Source organism: Somniosus microcephalus, chromosome 17 (genome assembly GCF_052327205.1).
Source record: "Somniosus microcephalus isolate GS21.2 chromosome 17, FLI_Smic_1.0, whole genome shotgun sequence".
In the NCBI taxonomy this organism is placed as follows: domain Eukaryota; kingdom Metazoa; phylum Chordata; class Chondrichthyes; order Squaliformes; family Somniosidae; genus Somniosus; species Somniosus microcephalus.
In genome coordinates, this window is record NC_141003.1 from 6,929,352 (window position 1) to 6,949,638 (window position 20,287).

The 20,287-nt window shown below is 49.2% G+C and overlaps 1 protein-coding gene across 1 annotated transcript in view; it reads right to left on the reverse strand.

The window, feature by feature from the left end:
* Positions 1–368: 368 nt before the first annotated feature.
* The window catches only part of LOC147105476 (uncharacterized), a 225,548-nt gene continuing 205,629 nt past the window's right edge, over positions 369–20,287 (reverse strand). The window contains exons 17-19 of the mRNA XM_086009876.1: positions 19,499–19,641; positions 5,096–5,224; positions 369–1,351 (exon numbers count right to left, since the gene is read on the reverse strand). Of these exons, the coding sequence (XP_085866002.1) occupies positions 1,216–1,351; positions 5,096–5,224; positions 19,499–19,641 (408 nt within the window). The 3' untranslated portion in view covers positions 369–1,215. The remainder of the gene's footprint in view (positions 1,352–5,095; positions 5,225–19,498; positions 19,642–20,287) is intronic.

Sequence of the window (20,287 nt, forward strand, 5' to 3'; positions counted from 1 at the left end):
GATAAGATGCTTCTGGGTAAGATTGCTTAGGATTCATGTGTATTTGATGAAGAGGAGGGGCTAAGGATGAAACCGTGGGGTACAGCAGAGGTGCCTGTACCGACCGGCACAGGAGGAGAAGCCATCGATGGTGTAAGATGTAGGAGCTAAACCAGGAGAGAGTGTGGTTGACAATGTTGAAGGCAGCGGCGGGCTGGAGGAGGGGCAGTGAGCCACAGACACACCGTCAGTGACTTTGCCCTGGTTTTATCGCGGGGGCGAGGAGGAAGCCTGATTGGAGGGAATGGTGGGAGCACAGCTGTGAGACAATGATGTGTTCCAGGACTGTCATCGGGAACATTGGATAAAACAGACTCCCATTATGAATGTGGAAGGAATTTGGCTTTTATTAATGTAGAATGAAATGGTGTACACCTCCATGGAGCAGACGGTACTGCCAATAGTCCAATATTGGGAATTAAAAGTTTGTGCCAAGCTTCAGTTAAATGCTTTGGCCTAATGGCAAAAAAAATGAATTGAAGCCGTAGAAATCCAAATGTATCTTTAGACACAGCCCCTGGGTGAATCTATCTTTAGAGACGGTCCCTGAGGAATGTATCTTTAGAGACGGTCCCTGGGTGAATCTATCTTTAGAGACGGTCCCTGGGTGAATATATCTTTAGAGACGATCCCTGGGTGAATCTATCTTTAGAGACGATCCCTGGGTGAATCTATCTTTAGAGACGATCCCTGGGTGAATGTATCTTTAGAGACGATCCCTGGGTGAATGTATCTTTAGAGACGATCCCTGGGTGTGAATATCTTTAGAGACGGTCCCTGGGTGAATCTATCTTTAGAGACGATCCTTGGGTGAATGTATCTTTAGAGACGGTCCCTGGGTGAATCTATCTTTAGAGACGGTCCCTGGGTGAATGTATCTTTAGAGACGGTCCCTGGGTGAATCTATCTTTAGAGACGGTCCCTGGGGAAGGCCAATACCAGCTGCTCCCTCCGCTCCTGGGTTTTGAATGTGGGTGCAGCAATCTTGAAAGCATTTGATGACTAAATTTAGCATAACTTGCAATTCTGAGTAACGTGACCCTTCCTTACCGCTATATTTGGTCAGAACTAACAATGTTGCACAGTGATTTTTATCAAGAAGCAACTGTAGAATACACACTAGCATTGCATATTCTACTATGTACAAGCAGCTCCTCCCCGCCACAGCCCAGCTGGCTATCGGTTCGGTTTAAGGGGACAGCCTTCCAGTAGGGTTTCCAAGGGTACAGGTGCCGCTGGATGGACATTTTTGTTACAACTGGCGTTTCTTTGGGACAAGCTGAACGCAATGAAGTCCTGGATGGTCGCAGCTCTGGAAAAGAAAAGAAAGATCCCATCTTATTTGTAATGTTTGTCACATGGTTTAGTATGAGCACGCTCAATTTGCTCTGGCCTAATAAAGCCAGCACATGGTCAAGCAAGTCATCATGTCTCTCTCCTTCATTTGCTCTGCCCAAGTATATTACATGTTGGTGACGAGGATGGGATCCCAAAGCCATTTTTAGGGATCATGGAAGGACCCAGTATTCAACCTTCGAGTGGACACGTTTAAGGTGAATTTGTGACACCTAAACTGAATTTTTGCGATGTTTTACCGTTAATGCTGATGCAGAATTGTCTGTGCTTCGCCTTCGCGTGTCTGTATACACAGCAACAGCGGCGTGGATTCTCACAGGTACACAGGTAGTGTGCTGAGTCACTGTTCAACGGGATCGGGAAAGTCATGGCCGCACCTACGGGATTCAGCGGAAGCCTCGGCCTGCATGACCGAGCTCGCGAACCATTCAGTTCTTACATCGAGCAGATGGAGATGTTTTTAGGGCCAATAACATTATTGAGACTGAAGGTGCAGATGAGAATGTTCAAGCTCAAAATAAAGTAATTTGTGAACGGAAAAAAGCAATTTTTCTAACAGAGATCGGGCCAGGGAAAGCAACAGATGTGTCGTTTGAAGACATTGTCGAGAAACTTGAGAACCATTTCAACCCAAAGCCATTAGAAATAGCAGAGAGTGAAAAGTTTGGTACCAAAAACAAAGTGAAACCATCAGTGAGTACTTTGTAGCTCTTAAGAACCTGTCTTTACATTGTAACTTCGACACTGTTGGATCGTGTGTTGTGAGATAAGTTTGTGTGTGGACTGGTGGATGAGCGCACACAGTCCAAGTTACTGAACACTCCAAACCTAACATTTGGCAAAATTGCCTTATCTAGGGAGATGGCATTTAAGATGTGTGTGCATGTACATAGATCCCTGAAGGCAGCAGGACAGGTAGATAAGGTGGTTAAAAAGGCATATGGGATACTTGCCTTCATTAGCCGAGGCATAGAATATAAGAGCAGGGAGGTTATGATGGAGCTGTACAAAACGCTAGTTAGGCCACAGCTGGAATACTGTGTGCAGTTCTGGTCGCCACAATATAGGAAGGATGTGATTGCATTGGAGAGGGTGCAGAGGAGATTCACCAGGATGTTACCTGGGCTGGAGCGCTTCAGCTATGAAGAGAGACTGGACAGGCTGGGGTTGTTTTCTTTAGAGCAGAGAATGCTGAGGGAGCACCTGATTGAGGTGTACAAAATTATGAGGGGCATAGATAGGGTAGATAGAAATGAACTTTTCCCCTTAGTAAAGGGATCAATAACCAGGGGGCATAGTTTCAAGGTATAGAGGGGATTTGAGGGAAAACTTTTTCACCCAGAGGGTGGTTGGAATCTGGAACTCACTGCCTGAAAGGGTGGTAGAGGCAGGAACCCTCACAACATTCAAGAAGCATTTAGATGAGCACTTGAAACGCCATAGCATACAAGGCTACGGACCAAGTGCTGGAAAATGGGATTAGAATAGACGGGGCTTGATGGCCAGCGTGGACACGATGGGCCGAAGGGCCTCTTTCTGGGCTGTATAACTCTATAAGAATGCTAGGGAGCTCCGTCCAACTCAAGTGACTAGTGCAGCTGAGGTCTACAGTCGCAAAGCCACCGCCAAACCTAAAGCTGTGAGACCGAGTCAAAGCATGTCGGTGAGAGCAGTTCAGTGAATTGTTATCGCTGCAATGGAATGACTCACCACAGTCCTGCCAATACAGAAATGTAAAGTGTTTTCATTGCCAGAAGCAAGGCCATATTTCAGCAACTTGCAGAGCTAGATCGAAAACAGGAAGAAAGAACCATTCTCGTGGCAATGCAAAGCAGCGACAACAAAAGGGAATAAAAACAGAAAATGCTGGAAATACTCAGCAGTTCAGGCAGCATCTGTGGAGAGAGAAACAGAGTTAACGTTTCAGGTCGATGACCCTTCGTCAGAGCTGGAAAAAGCTGGAGATGGAAGAGGTTTTTAAGCAAGTGTAGGGGCAGGGAGAGGGGGGAGGGGAGGAAAGAACAAAAGGGAAGGTCTGTGATAGGATGGAAGGCAGGAGAGATTGAGAGACATTAAGAGATGGTGCAAGGCAAGAGGAGATAGTAATGGGACAAGTTAAGAAACAAAAGATGGCTCTAGATGAAGTGTAAAACAAAATGAATGGAAAAAGAATAGGGGCCGAGGTTATAGTCTGAAATTATTGAACTCTATGTTGAGTCCAGAAGGCTGTAAAGTGCCTAAATGAAAGATAACTTGTCCCATTACCATCTCCTTTTGCCTTGCACCATCTCTTAGAGGACTGCGCAATTTTGGGCACTCGATTATAGAAAGGACGTTAAAGCCATAGAAAGGGAACAGCATCGATTGACCAGGATAGTATCAGGGATGGGAAACTCTAGTTATCAGGAGAGACTCGAGATACTGGGACTGTTTCCACTGGAGCAGAGGAGGCTCAGAGGAAATCTCATAGATATCTTAAAATTATTTTTAAAGGAAGGTTTTGACTAGGTGCATAGGGAAAGACTATGGAGGCTAAATTCGGTTGATTTGCGCCTCCCGTTAGTGCCGTAAGAATCAACTAGCGCCTGGGCGCGGCACCGCTAACGCCTCCCGCGAAATTCAGCAGGAGGTTAGCGGCGGCACTGCGCCGCCGGTGATGACATCATCGCAGTGCGCAGCGCCCCGCTTGCGCCCCGGCTGTAATATTGGGTGGTGCCCCCCCGACTTACCACCGGACGCTATGTCCGCCAGGGTCAGGGGGGCCTACCTGCGGCTGGGGCGGCGCCAGTTAAAGGGGAGGTGGCAGGCGGCCATTTTTGTTGCTGGCTGCCTGCCAGCACCTGCCCCCATTGCTGTCCTCGTGAAACACCCCTGCGGGGTGCCGGCTGCTCTCCCTGAGCCCGGCACTTCCGATCCCTGGTGGCCCAGCTGGGCGCAGGGACGCACTGTGCCAGGCCCCTCCCCTTTAATAAGGGGAGGAAGGCTGCAGTACTGCAGCACGTAGTGCCGCGATATTGCCTCGCAGCGCCCCAAGAGGGACGCGGGACGCTTCCAGTAGCGTCCCTCCTCCCTCTCAGGCGCTACCTGGGAAAATCGGCCTTCGGGTAATTAACGCCCCAATGAAGGTAGCGCCCCAAAGGGGTGTCAGTAGCGAGAGGTCATCAGGTTAAAACTGACGCTAAGCAAGTGAGGAGGGAGGGTAGGAAAAATTTCTTTATGTAGAGGGTTGTTGGAGCTGGAATGCTTTGCTACAGGGAATTGTTGAGGCGGAGACCATTACATATTTTAAGGAAAAATTGGATAAATGTTTGAAGCAGGAGCAGATGCAGGATTATAGGAAGGGTGCGGGGCAATGGGATTCGTTTTGGATTGTGTAGCAAAGAGTTGGCATAGACACGATGGGCCAAATGCCCACCTTTTTTGCTGTCAATCTCTGGTTCTAACATCCACATAGATGCAGAGGTCACTAGATGGATAGCAGTCGGGAAACTTCACTATCTTTCTCCTCACTAGCATAGGGCACGCAAACTATTTACATCGACACCCCCCCCAGCTCTACATAGCTGGGATAACTTAACTCAACAGAGACCAGGGACCAACGCTGAGATCTTGCCTGTCTAGCACAGTACTGCAGCAGGTGGCGTATTCACATATTGACCCACCCCAGACAGCTCAGATTGTGGTATGTGATCCTTCTCACCTGTTAGACTGAATGGTGCATGTGTCCGGCTGAATGGAGGTCTCCGATTTGGGTCTGGCAGTCCGGTCTGGCTGACCTCTCCAGGACCTGTCGTCCAGTGCTGTGCTCGGCAACTCCGATTCAAATGAACTGGGGAAAGTAGAAAGGCGTTTCAATCATTTAATTCGGATTAATGATTCGATTCAGCAAGTCTTTGAAAAGTGGTGCAATATCTCCTGTTACACACAATAAACTTGACATTTCCCTCAGTTGATTTAAGAGTGGCTGGGCATTTAATGACCGGCATGTGAAATAGTAAACTGCAGTAAGTGGAAAAACTACCAGAAGGATCGATAAACGTCAGTGTTAGCAGTGAAACACTTGGGCCTCGGTTCTCCCAGTTGCAATGCCGATGATAACCAATTGATTTTAATGGGTTACCATTGGCGATACGATCGAAAAAACTAGTCCGTAACATTTAAAATGGCGGAATGCAGAATCAAGTCCCATCAGTCACACACCATATAGCTTGTTAATTCTATATATTCAATGGCAGTTTAACAGTAGATGAAATAGGCATTTTTTTCAAAGATACTTTTTACAGGCTACTCCCTAACATATAGACTTTCTTTATAATGGCAGTTACAAGACCTAAAATGTATGTCATTACAATGTGTTGTATATTTATTTTTATTTGTTTAATTTGTTTTTTATGGGATGTGGACGTTGCTGGCAAGGCCAGCATTGCCCATCCCTAATCGCCCTTGAGATTTGCTACAAGACCTTCAATAGTAACAGTCAGCGGAGTTTGTGAAACTGCAAACTAATTTTCTCCTATTAAGTGTTGGCGTCCTATAAGTAAACGGACAGGAGGAATTGGCTGTGTTGTACAGTCATGGGCTGCGTGACTGTCTCTCATGACATAGGTGTTGGCGGCTGTGAGCGTGAACTCTCCAAATACCTGACCTTCTACCAAACATCTCCTCCAAATTCCGACCCCTTTGCTCAACTGTTTATTTGGGGCTTTCTATGAAATCCTTCTTTGACCTTCCTCGTACTTTGTCCAGTGCCACCTCTACCTGTGAAATTCGCCTCCGCCATTGGTTGTCTGGTTAACTCCAGGCCACAATCAGCTACTTTGCCAATGTTCTTCATTTGGATTGATTGCGAGTTCTGTCTCAGTCTTTTGTTTTTGGCGTCATGAAGACTTGTATATAGGAGACTTGATATCCTGAGCACTGCTAACTTTAAGAGCAGTCAACAGTTGTACTGGTAAGAACCCAATCAAACAGCTGTCAATTCAACTCCCCCCTTGATATTCAGAGTCAATGACCTTCACTGTTGAGTCGTGCTGTTGTTCTTCAGTTGGGCTGTATTATAGAGTACTGCAGGGTAGGGAAGTCTCGCGACCTGGGCAAAGGAAGACCAAGCTGGAACAGTCCAACACTGCACAAAGGAACCTCTTCCTAGCCAGTCTTGGAGCAACATTAACAGCAACGGTTCCAGTCTCTTGACTGAAAGAGTCAGTTGAGGATATGACATCTCAAGTGATCGGTGCAAAGTCCTGCAGGGTTGATGTACCTTGACTCACAAAAACCATGTGATACAGTTCCACACATAAAACTCCTAGTTCAGTTTCAAAGGATAATAATTCAAAATCAAGCATAGAATAGAAGGGATTAAAGGAACAGTGGCTCCATGGATCCGAAATTAGCGAAGAGGCAGAAAGCAGAGGGTAGTGGTGAGCGGTTGTTTTTCAGACTGGAGGGAAGTGTACAGTGTGGGAAAGTAAGCTGTGAGGAGCACACAGAGAGCCTGCAAAGGGATATACAGTAGACAGGTTAAGTGAGTGGGCTGTAAGGTGGCAGATGGAGTATATTGTGGGGCAATGTGAGGTTATTCACTAGTAGGAAGAATAGAAAAACAGAATATTTTTTAAAGGGTGAGAAACTATTAAATGTTGGTATTCAGAGAGATTTAGGTGTCCTCGTACAGGAAACACAGAGAGTTAGCATGCAGGTACAGCAAGCAATTAAGAAGGCAAATGGCATGTTGACCTTTATTGCAAGGGGGTTGGAGTGCAAGAGTAAGGAAGTCTTGCTATAATTGTACAGGGCTTTGGTCAGACCACACCTGGAGTACTGTGCACAGTTTTGTTCTCTAAGGAAGGATATACCTGCCTTGGAGGCGGTGCAACGAAGGTTCACTAGATTGATTCATAGAAACATAGGAGATACGAGCAGGAGTAGGCCATTCGGCCCCTCGAGCCTGCTTCGCCATTCAATGCGATCATGGCTGATCATCCAAATTCAGTACCCGGTCCCTGCTTTCTCCCCATATCCCTTGATCCCTTTAGCCTTAAGAAATATATCCAACTCCTTCTTGAATATATTTAATGAATTGGCCTCTACTGCCTTCTGTGGTAGAGAATTCCACAGGTTCACCACTCTCTGGGTGAAGAAATTCCTCCCCATTTCTGTCCTAAATGGCTTAGCCCTTATCATTAGACTGTGACCCCTGGCTCTGGACTCCCCAACCATCGGGAACATCCTTCCTGCATCTAGTCTGTCCAGTAACCTGTCAGAATTTTATAAGTTTCAATGAGATCCCCTCTCATTCTTCTAAACTCCAGCGAGTATAAGCCCAATCGACCCAATCTCTCCTCATACGTCATTCCTGCCATCCCAGGTATCAGCCTGGTGAATCTTCGCTGAACTCCTTCCATGGCAAGAACATCCTTCCTCAGATAAGGCGACCAAAATTGCACACAATACTCAAGGTGTGGTCTCACCAAGGCCCTGTACAACTGCAGCAAGACATCCTTGTTCCTGTACTCAAACCCCCTCGCTACGAAGGCCAACATACCATTTGCCTTCTTAACCGCCTGCTGCACCTGCATGCTTACCTTCAGTGACTGGTGCACAAGGACACCCAGGTCTCGTTGCACTTCCCCTTCTCCCAATCTATTGCCATTCAGAGAATAATCTGCCTTCCTGTTTTTGCCACCAAAGTGGATAACCTCACATTTATCCACCTTATATTGCATCTGCCATGCTTCTGCCCAATCACCCAACCTGTCCAAATCATCCTGGAGTTTCTCGGCATCCTCCTCACAGCACACACGCCCACCCAGCTTTATGTCATCTGCAAATTTGGAGATATTACATCTAGTTCCCTTGTCTAGATCATTAATACATATTGTGAATAGCTGGGGTCCAAGGACCGATCCCTGCGGTACCCCACTAGTCACTGCCTGCCACTCGGAAAAAGACCCGTTTATTCCAACTCTTTGCTTTCTGTCTGCCAACCAGTTCTCTATCCAAGTCAATACCTTGCCCCCAATCCCATGTGCCTTAACTTTACACGCTAATCTCTTATGCGGGACCTTATCGAAAGCCTTCTGAAAGTCCAAATACACCACATCCACTGGTTCTCCCTTATCTATTTTACCAGTTACATCCTCAAAAAAAAAAAAAATTCCAGTAGATTAGTCAAGCACGATTTACCTTTTGTAAATCCATGTTGACTTTGTCCGATCCTGTCACTGTTTTCAAAGTGCTCTGCTATTACATCTTTTATAATGGACTCTACCATTTTCCCCACTACCGATGTCAGGCTGTGAATATTCCTATTCCTATTCCTTGAATATTCCTGGAATGAGAGGATTGTCCTATGAGGAGATTGTGTAGAATGGGTCGATACTCTCTGGAGTTTAGAAGAATGAGAAGTGATCTCATTGAAACATAAGATTGAGGAGGATTGACAGGGTAGATGCTGAGAGGTTGTTTCCCCTGGCTGGAGAGTCTAGAACTAGGGGGGCACAGTCTCAGGATAAGGGGTTGGCCATTTAAGACTGAGATGAGTAATTTCTTTACTCAGAGGGTTGTGAATCTTTGGAATTCTCTGCCCCAGAGGGCTGTGGATGCTCAGTCGTTGAGTATATTCAAGGCTGAGATCGATAGATTTTTGGACTCTAGAATCAAGGGATATGGGGATCAGGCGGGAAAGTGGAGTGAGGTCAGAGACCAGCCATGATGTAATTGAATGGCGGAACAGGCTTGAGTGGCTGTGTGGCCTACTCCTGCTCCTATTTCTTATGTTCTTATGTGTCCCCCTGGGGTCGGTATTAGGACTACTGCTCTTTTTGATATATATTAGTGACCTGGACTTAGGTATACAGGGCACAATTTTAAAGTTTGCAGATGACACAAAACTTGGAAACGTAGTAAACAGTGAGGGAAGACCGAAGCTGTCGTCTTCAGTCCACACCACAAACTCCGTTTCCTAGCCATCGACTCCATCCCTCTCCCTGGCAATTGTCTGAAGCTGAACCAGACTGTTCGCAACCTTGGTGTAGTATTTGACCCCGAGATGAACTGCTGACCGCATATCCGTTGCATCACTAAGACTGGCTATTTCCACCTCTGTAACATTGCCTGTCTCCGTCCCTGCATCAGCTCATCTGCTGCTGAAACCCTCATCCATGCCTTTGTTACCTCCAGACTTGGCCATTCCAACGCACTCCTGGCCGGCCTCCCACATTCCACCCTATGTAAACTTGAGGTCATCCAAAACTCGGCTGCCCGTGTCCTAACTCGCACCAAGTCCCGTTCACCCATCTCCCCTATGCTCGCTGACCTGCATTGGCTCCTGGTTAAGCAGCGCCTCAATTTTAAAATTCTCATCCTTGTTTTCAAATCCCTCCCTGACCTTGCCCCTCCCTATCTCTGTAATCTCCTCCAGCCCCACAACCCTTCTAGATCTCTGCGCTCCTCCAATTCTGGCCTCTTGCGCATTTCCGATTTTACTCACTCCACCATTGGCGGCCATGCCTTCAGTTGCCTGGGCCCTAAGCTCTGGAATTCCCTCCCTAAACCACTCTGCCTCACTACCTCTCTCTCCTCCTTTAAGACACTCCTTAAAACCTACCTCTTTCTGCCCCAATATCCTCTTATGTGGCTTGCTGTCAATTTTGTTTGATAATGCTCCTGTGAAGTGCCTTGGGATTTTAAAGGTGCTATATAAATACAAGTTGTTGTTGTTGATAGTAACAGACTTCAGGAGGACATAGACAGACTGGTGAAATGGGCAGATGAAATTTAATGCAGAGAAGTGTAAAATGATGCAATTTGGAAGGAATAAAGAGAGGCAATATAAACTAAATGGTACAATTTTAAAGGGGGTGCAGGAACAGAGCGACCTGGGGGTGTAGGTACACAAGTCTTTGAAGGTGGCAGGACAAGTTGATAAGTCTGTAAAAAACAGATGGGTTCCTTGGGTTTACAAACAGAGGCACAGAGTACAAAAGAAGGAAGTTATGGTAAACCTTTATAAACACTAGTGATGCGCTATCGATTCTAATAAAAGGCTGAGTAGAGTTCAGAACAACAGGCTTTTATTAACTACTGAATGCAACTACAAACAGATCAGGACTATGCCTCTAGTGGACGACCGAATGGCAGAGAGCTACCGTGCGGCCGTCCTTATACCAGGCAGCCAAAGGCGGAGTCAGCTGAGGCATAGTCAGGTATAACAGTGAAACAAGAGTGAACGACAACAACAACAACAACAACAATAGTGAACGACAGTGGTTTACCACATTCACCCCTCGTTTAAAATTAAGTCCGGCGGGGTGAAGTGTATCAAAAGTTCGAGTAGGTGAGTCTGTCGGGCAGCCTCGTTTGCCGTCGCGATCTTCGTGGCGACGGTTGAGATGGTACAGCTTCCAACGACGCGTCTTGAACGGGATCGAGCACCGGCGTATCGTCCCCTTTGGTGTTGGGTGGGCGAGTGGACTCCGGCGGGTCCTGGGGTCGCGGCATGCCGCCTACTGGGGTGGAATGGACAGGGGTGAGAATTGGGTCTACTGGATTTTGGGCCGTGTCGAAGGGGGTCGTGGTGGAGGGCAATGGAGACGGGTCAGTGGACCCCGAGGGTGCCAGATCTCTAATGGAGACTGTATCCTCCCGCCCGTCCGAGTATGCCACGTAGGCGTACTGGGGGTTGGCCTGGAGGAGGTGATCCTTCTCTACCAGGGGAGCCGTTTTGTGGGACCTTACATGCTTCCTCAGCAGGACGGGCCCTGGGGACGTCAGCCAGTGTGGTAGTGAGGTACCGGATGTGGACCTCCGGGGAAAAACGGACATTCGCTCATGGGGGGTGGCGTTGGTGGCAGTACACAGCAGTGACCGGATGGAGTGGAGCGCATCAGGTAGGACATCCTGCCAACGGGAGGTCGGAAGGCCCCTAGATTTTAAGGCTCGGAGGGCCGCCTTCCAGACCGTCGCGTTTTCTCTTTCAACCTGTCCGTTCCCCCGGGGGTTGTAGCTGGTGGTCCGGCTTGAGGCAATACCTCTCATGAGCAGGTACTGACGGAGTTCGTCGCTCATGAAGGACGAGCCCCGGTCGCTATGAATATAGCTGGGAAAACCGAACAAAGCAAAGAGGTTGTGCAGGCATTTAATGACCGTAGCGGTGGTCATGTCCGGGCAGGGGATGGCGAAAGGGAAATGGGAGTACAGGTAGACTATCCTTTATCCGAAAACCTCGGGACCAGCCGAGTTTCGGATAAAGGAGAATTTCGGATTTCGGAAGGTGGGTCGGCGGGGGGTCGTGCACACGACTTACGCTGACGCTCAGCGTAAGTCAGTCGGGGCCGGCGGGGTACGCGGGGGGGGTCGGCGGTTGTCGGGGCTGGCGGGGTCCGCGGGGGGGTCGGCGGTTGTCAGGGCTGGCGGGGTCGGCGGTTGTCGGGGCCGGGGGGGCCGGCGGTTGTCGGGGCTGGCGGGGTCGGCGGTTGTCGGGGCCGGCGGGGTCCACGGGGGGGGGGTCGGCGGTTGTCGGGGCTGGCGGGGTCGGCGGTTGTCGGGGCAGGGGGTCGTGCGCACGACTTACCCTTTATCCGAACTTCTGCAACCGGAACCCTCTAAAAACCGAAGGTTTTTTCGTTCAGCGTAAGTCGTACGCACGACTTACACTGAACGAAAAAACCTTCGGTTTTTAGAGGGTTTCGGTTTTTGGAAGTCTGGATAAAGGGTAGTCTACCTGTACTCATCAACTATGTTGAGGAAGTACACATTGCGGTCAGAGGAGGGGAGGGGCCCTTTAAAGTCGACACTCAGGCGCTCAAAGGGGCGGGTGGCCTTGATCAGGTTTGCTCTGTCAGGCATGTAGAAGCGCGGCTTGCACTCTGCACAGACTGGGCATCTCCTGGTCATGGTCCTGACCTCCTCGATGGAGTAAGGCAGGTTGCGGGCCTTGAGGAAATGGAAGAACCTGGTGACCCCCAGGTGGCAGAGGTCGTTGTGGAGGCCCTGTAGTCTATCGATCTGCGCGTTGGCGCATGTGCCTCGCGATAGAGCATCTGAGGGTTCGTTGAGTTTCCCGGGCCGGTACAAGATGTCATAATTGTAGGTGGAAAGTTCAATTCTCCACCTCAAAATCTTGTCGTTTTTGATTTTGCCCCTCTGCTTATTATTGAACATGAAAGCGACTGAACGCTGGTCAGTAAGCAGGGTAAATCGTTTTCCAGCCAGGTAGTGCCGCCAGTGGCGCACCGCCTCCACAATGGCCTGGGCCTCCTTTTCCACAGAGGAGTGTCTGAGTTCGGAGCCCTGGAGGGTTCGTGAAAAGAAGGCCATGGGTCTTCCCGCCTGGTTAAGGGTAGCGGCCAGGGCAAAGTCGGATGCATCGCTCTCCACCTGGAAGGGGATGGACTCGTCCACCGAGTGCATGGTGGCCTTGGCAATGTCATCTTTTATACGGTGAAAGGCTGAGCGGGCCTCCGCCGGCAGGGGAAAGGAAGTGGACTTGATAAGTGGACGGGCTTTGTCCGCATAATGAGGGACCCACTGGGCGTAATAGGAAAAGAAGCCCAGGCACCTTTTGAGGGCCCTGAGACAGTGGGGCAGGGGAAGTTCCATCAGGGGGCGCATCCGGTCAGGGTCAGGACCGATGACTCCGTGTTCCACCACGCAACCAAGGATAGCGAGGCGGGCTGTGCGGAATATGCACTTTTCCTTGTTGTACGTGAGGTTTAGGAGTTGGGCCGTGCGAAGGAACTTATCAAGGTTGGCGTCATGGTCCTGCAGGTCATGGCCGCAGATGGTCACGTTGTCCAGGTAGGGGAACGTGGCCTGTAACGCATTCTCATCGACCATCCGGTCCATCTCCCTCTGGAAGACGGAGACACCGTTGGTGACGCCGAAAGGAACCCTGAGGAAGTGAAAAAGACGGCCGTTTGCCTCGAAGGCTGTGTACTGGCGGTCCTCAGGGCGGATAGGGATTTGGTGGTATGCAGCCTTGAGGTCAATGGTCGAGAAATCGCGATATTGCGCTATCTTATTAACCATGTCGGCTATGCGGGGGAGAGGGTATGCGTCCAACTGGGTGTACTTGTTGATTGGCTGTAGTCGATGACCAGGCGCTGCTTGTTGCCGGTCTTAACGACTACCACCTGAGCTCGCCAGGGGCTGGTACTATCCTCAATAATCCCCTCCGTCATGAGCCGCGTCACCTCAGATCTTATAAAGTATCTGTCCCCGGTGCTGTATCGCCTGCTCTTTGTGGCGACAGGCTTGCAGTCGCGGGTGAGGTTAGCGAATGGGGGGGGGGGGGTGATTTTGAGGGTGGAGAGACTACAGGTGGAGCGCGGTGGGCAATTTAAAAACTGCTGGTTGCAGACAGTGAGTGGGGGAAGAGGTCCACCGTATGTCAAGGTGACACCCTTAAAGTGACAATGAAAGTCCAACCCCAGCAGAACGGCAGCGCAGAGATGTGGCAGGACGAAGAGCTTTACATTTTTATAAACGGAGCCCCTCACCGAAAGGGTCACTACGCAGTAGCCGCCGACATCTGCTGAGTGAGATTTTGAGGCCATGGAGATCCGATGGCGCGCTGGCCGGACCGAGAGGGAATAATGCCGTACCGTATCAGGGTGTATGAAGCTCTCCGTGCTCCCGGAATCAAAAAGGCAAGTTGTGGCGCGGCCATTTACCTGGATGTCCATCGTGGACCTGGCTAGCTGATGGGGTCTGGATTGATCCAGCGTAATGGAGGCCGCTGTGGAGTCGGGAGCGTCGCTGTAAAACCCCGGTGAGGCGGTGGGTGAGTCGGGGGCCCGTTGGCAAAATGGCGGCGTCGGAGAAGAAGGACAAAATGGCGGCACCCATGACGATCCCGATCCCCACGAGGCTGGAGGAAGGCAAGATGGCCGCTCCCACGAATCGCAAGCGGCGCTGCTGGAGGTAGGGGTCTTCTGACTTCTGCAGACGCCAGCGTAGTGTCCCTTCTTACCGCAGGCAGCGCAGACAGCGTTTTTCGCCGGGCAGCGCGCCCTGGGGTGTTTGGTTTGGCCACAGAAATAACATTTCTGGCTCGGGCGGGACATCGCTGCAGCAGTTGGGGCCGGGGCCCGGGGCGGCGCCACGTCCCAAGATGGCGGCGGCCACGACATCCACGAGGCGGCCGCGCGGTCCGGGGAGTAGGCCTCCATGTTCCGATGGGCTACGTCCAACGAAAGGGTGAGTGAAATCGCCGCCTTCAGGTCGAGCTCGCTACTTTCCAGCAGTCGCTGCCGTGTGTGAGTGGACCTGAGGCCTGCAACGAGGGCGTCCCGGATGAGCTCCTCCGTATGTTCCGTGGCTGATACTTGCTTGCATTCGCAGGCTCGGCAGAGTTCCTTCAGCGCCCGTATGTATGCTTCTGTGGGTTCCCCGGGCTGTTGTTTGCGGGACCCCAGGAGATGTCTTGCGTAAACATAGTTGACCGGGCATGCATATTGTTCCTTTAAAATGTCGATAGCCCCCTGGTAGCTCGTAGCGTCCCGGATAAGGGCAAAAGCTCGGTGGTTCACTTTCGAATTCGGCACCCTGAGCTTGTCGGCGACGGTCTCGCCGGATGCAGCCAGAAAGGACTCAAAACAGTTCAACCAGTGTGAGAACTTAGCAGTCGAGTCCGGTTCTTGCGGGTCGAGTTCCAGGCACTTGATCTTAAGTATCTGCAGCATCGTTATTTTTATTTATTTTTTTGTCAGTAGTTAATAAAATTGATGTGCAATCGATTCTAATAAAAGGCTGAGTAGAGTTCAGAACGACAGGCTTTTATTAACTACTGAATGCAACTACAAACAGATCAGGACTATGCCTCTAGTGGACGACCGAATGGCAGAGAGCTGCCGTGCAGCCGTCCTTATACCAGGTAGCCAAGGGCGGAGTCAGCTGAGGCATAGTCAGGTATAACAGTGAAACAAGAGTGAACGACAACAACAACAATAGTGAACACAGTGAACGACAGTGGTTTACCACAACTAGTTAGGCCCCAGCTGGAGTATTGTGTCCAATTCTGGGCACTGCACTTTAGGAAGGATGTTAAGACCTTGGCGAGGGTGCAGAAGAGATTTACTAGAATGGTCCCAGGGATGAGAGACTTCAGTAATGTGGAGAGACTGGAGAAACTGGGGTTATTCTCCTTAAAGCAGAGATGGTTAAGGGGAGATTTGATAGAGGTGTTCAAAATAATGAAGGGTTTGGATAGAGTAAACAAGGAGAAACTGTTTCCAGTGGCAGGAGGGTCAGTAACCAGAGGACACAGATTGAAGATAATTGACTAAAGAACAAGAAGGGAGATGAGAAGCATTTTATTTTCACAGCGAGTTATTATGATCTGAATGGGCGGTGGAAGCAGATTCAATACTAACTTTCAAAAGGGAATTGAATATGTATTTGAAAAGGAAACATTGCAGGGCTATGGGGCAAGAGTAGGGGTGTGGGACTAATTGGCGAGCTCTTTCAAAGAAACAGCACAGGTACGATGGGCTGAATGGCCTCCTTCTGTGCTGTTTGATTCTAAGAAATTTCCTGGCGGGTAGGAAATAACTTATTAGAGGAGTTATGTTGGGATGGGGGGATTACACTGAGTGGAGTGCCCCAGCGATCAGTGTTGGACTTTGTGTCGATTCCGAAACTTCATTCAAACTGCTCAAATCCACAGAAAATACCGAGCTAGGAGGGACAGCTGAATGTGAGAAGATAGTGGGAACTACAAAATGAGTTAAACAAAATATATAAGTGGGCAGAACAGTGACAGAGGAAATTTAATATGGACAAAGTACTACACATAGGTAGAAAAGTAGGTAGCACAAGCACTCAATAAATGGTGCTGAAATAGCTATAAATAAAGATGAAAGATATTTAGGGGCTTTAACAGACGCAACATATCCAATCACTGTAGTGTAGCCAAATCTGTAGCAAACAGGTTAGAATATGGCAGGCACTATCCTACCAATAGAGCCCTGGTCAGACACCACTTTGAGCACTGTCTCCATTCCTGGTCACCAAGAGACAAGAGAGACATTCAAGCCCTGAAGGTGGTGCCGAGAAGAGCCACGATACTGATCCCTAGTGTCAGACAAACAAATCAAGAGGAAAGACTGGAGAAATTTGACTATTTCAGTCTTGATTGAGAGGTGACCTTACAGATAATATATGATAGAAAACGGTATGGAAAAGGTAGATCTGAACATTACTTCAAAACAAACTGTGACCGTAGGACAAAGGCTCAGGCTAGTTAAAGGCACATTTAGGACTGATATAAGGAAGTTCTGCAAAGAACAACCATCACATGGAATGAACTTCCAAGTGGAGCATTGGAAGGAAAACCCCTGGAATAATTTCAGAAACAGTTGACATCTGCAATGGGAGAAGGTTTCTTTCTGGATGGATGAGCTCAATTGGACTGAATGGCCTTTCTCATCTGTTTATGAACATCAGAACAGGAGGAGGCCATTCAGCCCCTCGAGCCTGTTCCGCCATTCAATTAGATCATGGCTGATCTGTATCTTAACTCCATTTACCCGCCTTGCTCCATACCCCTACCTAACAACAATCTATCGATCTCGGTCTTGAAATCTCCAACTGCCCCCCAGCACCCACGGCCTTTTGGGGGAGAGAGTTCCAGATTTCCATTACTCCATGAAAAAGTGCTTCCTTATTTGACTCCTGAACGGCCTGGCTCTAATTTTAAGATCGTGCCTCCTAGTGCTGGAGTCCTTCACCAGAGGAAATAGTTTCTCTGTATCTACCCTATCGAATCCTTTTATAATTTTAAACACCTCAATTAAATCATCCCTCAACCATGTAAACTCGAGAATACAAGCCAAGTCAATGCAACCTGCCCTGATAATTTAACCCTTTTAGCTCCGGTATTATGCCGGTGAATCTGCATTGATCCTGCTCCAGGGCCAATATATCCTTCGTGAGGTGCGGTGCCCGGAACTGAAGTTGTATGTTGGCATGAGGCAGCAGTGAGATACCCTAAAGCGACGATGCTGAGATAATGGTGCAGGTTTGCTGATGGGACCATTTAACCCGTTTTAAACAGAATTAAGTGGAAGTTTACACCTCAGTACCAGCCATCATATTCACTTCACAGACGTTAACCAGATTCACTGAATTAACCGTCCCAATAAGTGTGCATGTTAGGCACTGTTACCAAGCCAAACCTATCGAAGGTACGGTTCCTGAAGGCAGCATGCCTGGGACATGGGGCTCGACCCCAGGAAATATTCCAAACCAGTATTCCTGCTCTTCTGAAAACAATTTGCTTTGACTGCTCCATCGGAACGGATTATCTGGTCGTTATCACATTGCTGTTTGTGGGAGCTCGCTGTGCGCAAATTGGCTGCCGTGTTTCCCCACGTTACAACAGTGACTCCACTTCAAATACTACTTCATCAGCTGTAAAGCGCTTTGGGACGTCCGGTGGTCGTGAAAGGCGCTATAGAAATGCAAGTCCTTTTTTTTGTATTCGCTGTAAACGAACATGTAGGTGACCCTCCTCGGTGCCGTTCCCATCCGGTGCCGTAACTTCGCCGGAAGCGGATTGGAAACCCCGCTTGAAAGGTTCCGACAGTGGAGAGCGGGAGCGGCTCCCAGGAAATTCCGGGAAGGTGGCCATAAAATGAGGAAGCCAGTTCCCATGGGTTTAAGAACCACCCGAACGATCATCAGGGCAGCGGATTCCGTGGCCCTGATTTAACCTGGCCGGGCGGGAGGGAAACCCCCCTGGGGATCTGAGTGAGGGGCCTGGGTCAATTTAACTCCCGGGCCTCATTTAAGTATTGCAGTCCTGTCTGCTGCTCGAACCCAGCAGGACTGACGCCAGGGCCGGCGAGCGGGAGAGGGAAACCGTGTCAGGACACCGGGGACCCAAGGGAACGATCCTCAGCGTTGGGGCAGGGGCTTTTGCAGCTGATGCCACCGTGCAGAGGAAGAGGCCAGGCCGAGGCTGGGAGGCCCAAGGACTCTTAGCCATGCCTGCATGTTTCGGGGGTCGGGTTCTGCACTGCGCGGGATTCCCCCTGACACGATGTTAAGGTCACGATGACGTTGTCGGGCCGTGACCTTTGAATGTAAAGCAGGGCCCGGCCTGTAGCGGGAGGCTCGGCCAACTAGATGGAATGGCGCCGAGCGGGAACAGAGCAACCTCAGGCCAGTAAGTGGACTTAGCCTGACAACCCAGTCCCACGCACCATTCTCACTGGGCGAGGGGGGTTAAAATTGAGGCCACATGTCTCTCACACACGCCCTCACACTCACCGGCACACAGTTTGTAACTTAACTTCTTTCCATCTCGTTCCCAGACCCCATTCCTTGCCCAGGAACACTGGTAAAATGAGCTGCTCGTGTTAGTAGGTGGGACTGGGGCAGGCCGATTGTGTACCGACCTCTCTCTAGGGAAGTATTAAACCACAGTTCCAGCTCTGGACGAAAGAGCTAAATGGAGAAACTCCATGTGAAGCACAGCCAGTGAGTGCGTTAGTGAGCACTGCATTCACTCCCTCCACCACCGGCGCACTGTGGCTGCAGTGTGTACCATCTACAAGATGCACTGCAGCAACTCCCAAACCCGCGACCCCTTCCACCTAGATACACAAGGGCAGCGGGCGGATGGGAACACTACCACCTCCAAGTTCCCCTCCAAGTCACACACAATCCTGACTTAGAAATATATCACAGTTCCTTCATCGTCGCTGGGTCAAAATCCTAGAATTCCCTCCTTATCAGCACTGTGGGAGCACCTTCACCACACGGACTGCAGCGGTTCAAGATGGTGGCTCACCACCACCTTCTGAAGGGCAATTAGGGATGGGCAATAAATGTCGGCCTTGCCAGAGACGCCCAGATCCCATGAACAAATAAAAACCGCTGTACTGGGTCACCTGGAACAGCTAACTTAACTACAGGAATTGCTGCATTTGCTATGTTACCTGACAAAACCTTTGCAAAATTCCTGTGTCATGGGCACTGTTACCAATGGGTCTCTAAAAGAAGTTAACATTCATTTTTTTTAATGTGACAGCTGCAAAATGAGCCTCAAAAGTGAATATCGTAAGTGAGAATAGACAAAAGACAGTCAATCGAATACCTGAATTTGAAGTCATACAGCAGGTGACGGCCTATTAAGTAGTCATCATACGTTTTGGCAATTTGCTTCTTCAGATCCTTAACGGTGTTACTGTACCCATTGAAAATGTGGTCAGCAAACAGCAACTTGCCTCCAATGTACATCTGTTGGTAACAAGGAGAGGGTTTATTGGTTAATCAGTGACGAGGTGCGGAGGAAGGCAAATGCTCTCGGCTCTGAACAAGGGCTGTCTCTGCCGGGAGCTGAATGAAAAGCATGCAGGGTGTTCCGGCACTCTTTAATCTCCCAAATCCGTCCCCAGCTACTCGACGCAACTCGATAGAGGCGGGGAGGAAAGGTGCAGAACACAGGACATTTCAAAGCAGACTCCTCAGCACAGTCACTGTACTTTAGATGGTAAATCGAGCCTCCGAGGCGAGATGGCTCAGGGAACGCTGCAGAATTTCTAGCTGTATTTGATGGTGAGGAGTACAAGCAGTTACATAATGAAAAGGTTCTTTCACTTAGAGAATTATTTATTGGCGAACAAGTATTTAGTTCTAGTGCAGGTAACACAGGAAATGATACAGCATTCATGTGATCTATTAATGTTTCATTTCCATTACACCCAGGGATTTGGATTTAAACTTCAATACTCTGCAAGCAATCATTTTCATATTAGCACACTAGCAGTCACATGATGGGTCTATGACATTTGCACCTCAAGAATATTTTAAAAGAATAAATTAAAATACACAGTGAGTGATTCCGTATTCAGCTTTTCCTCTGCCTCCATTCTGGAAGTTGCCT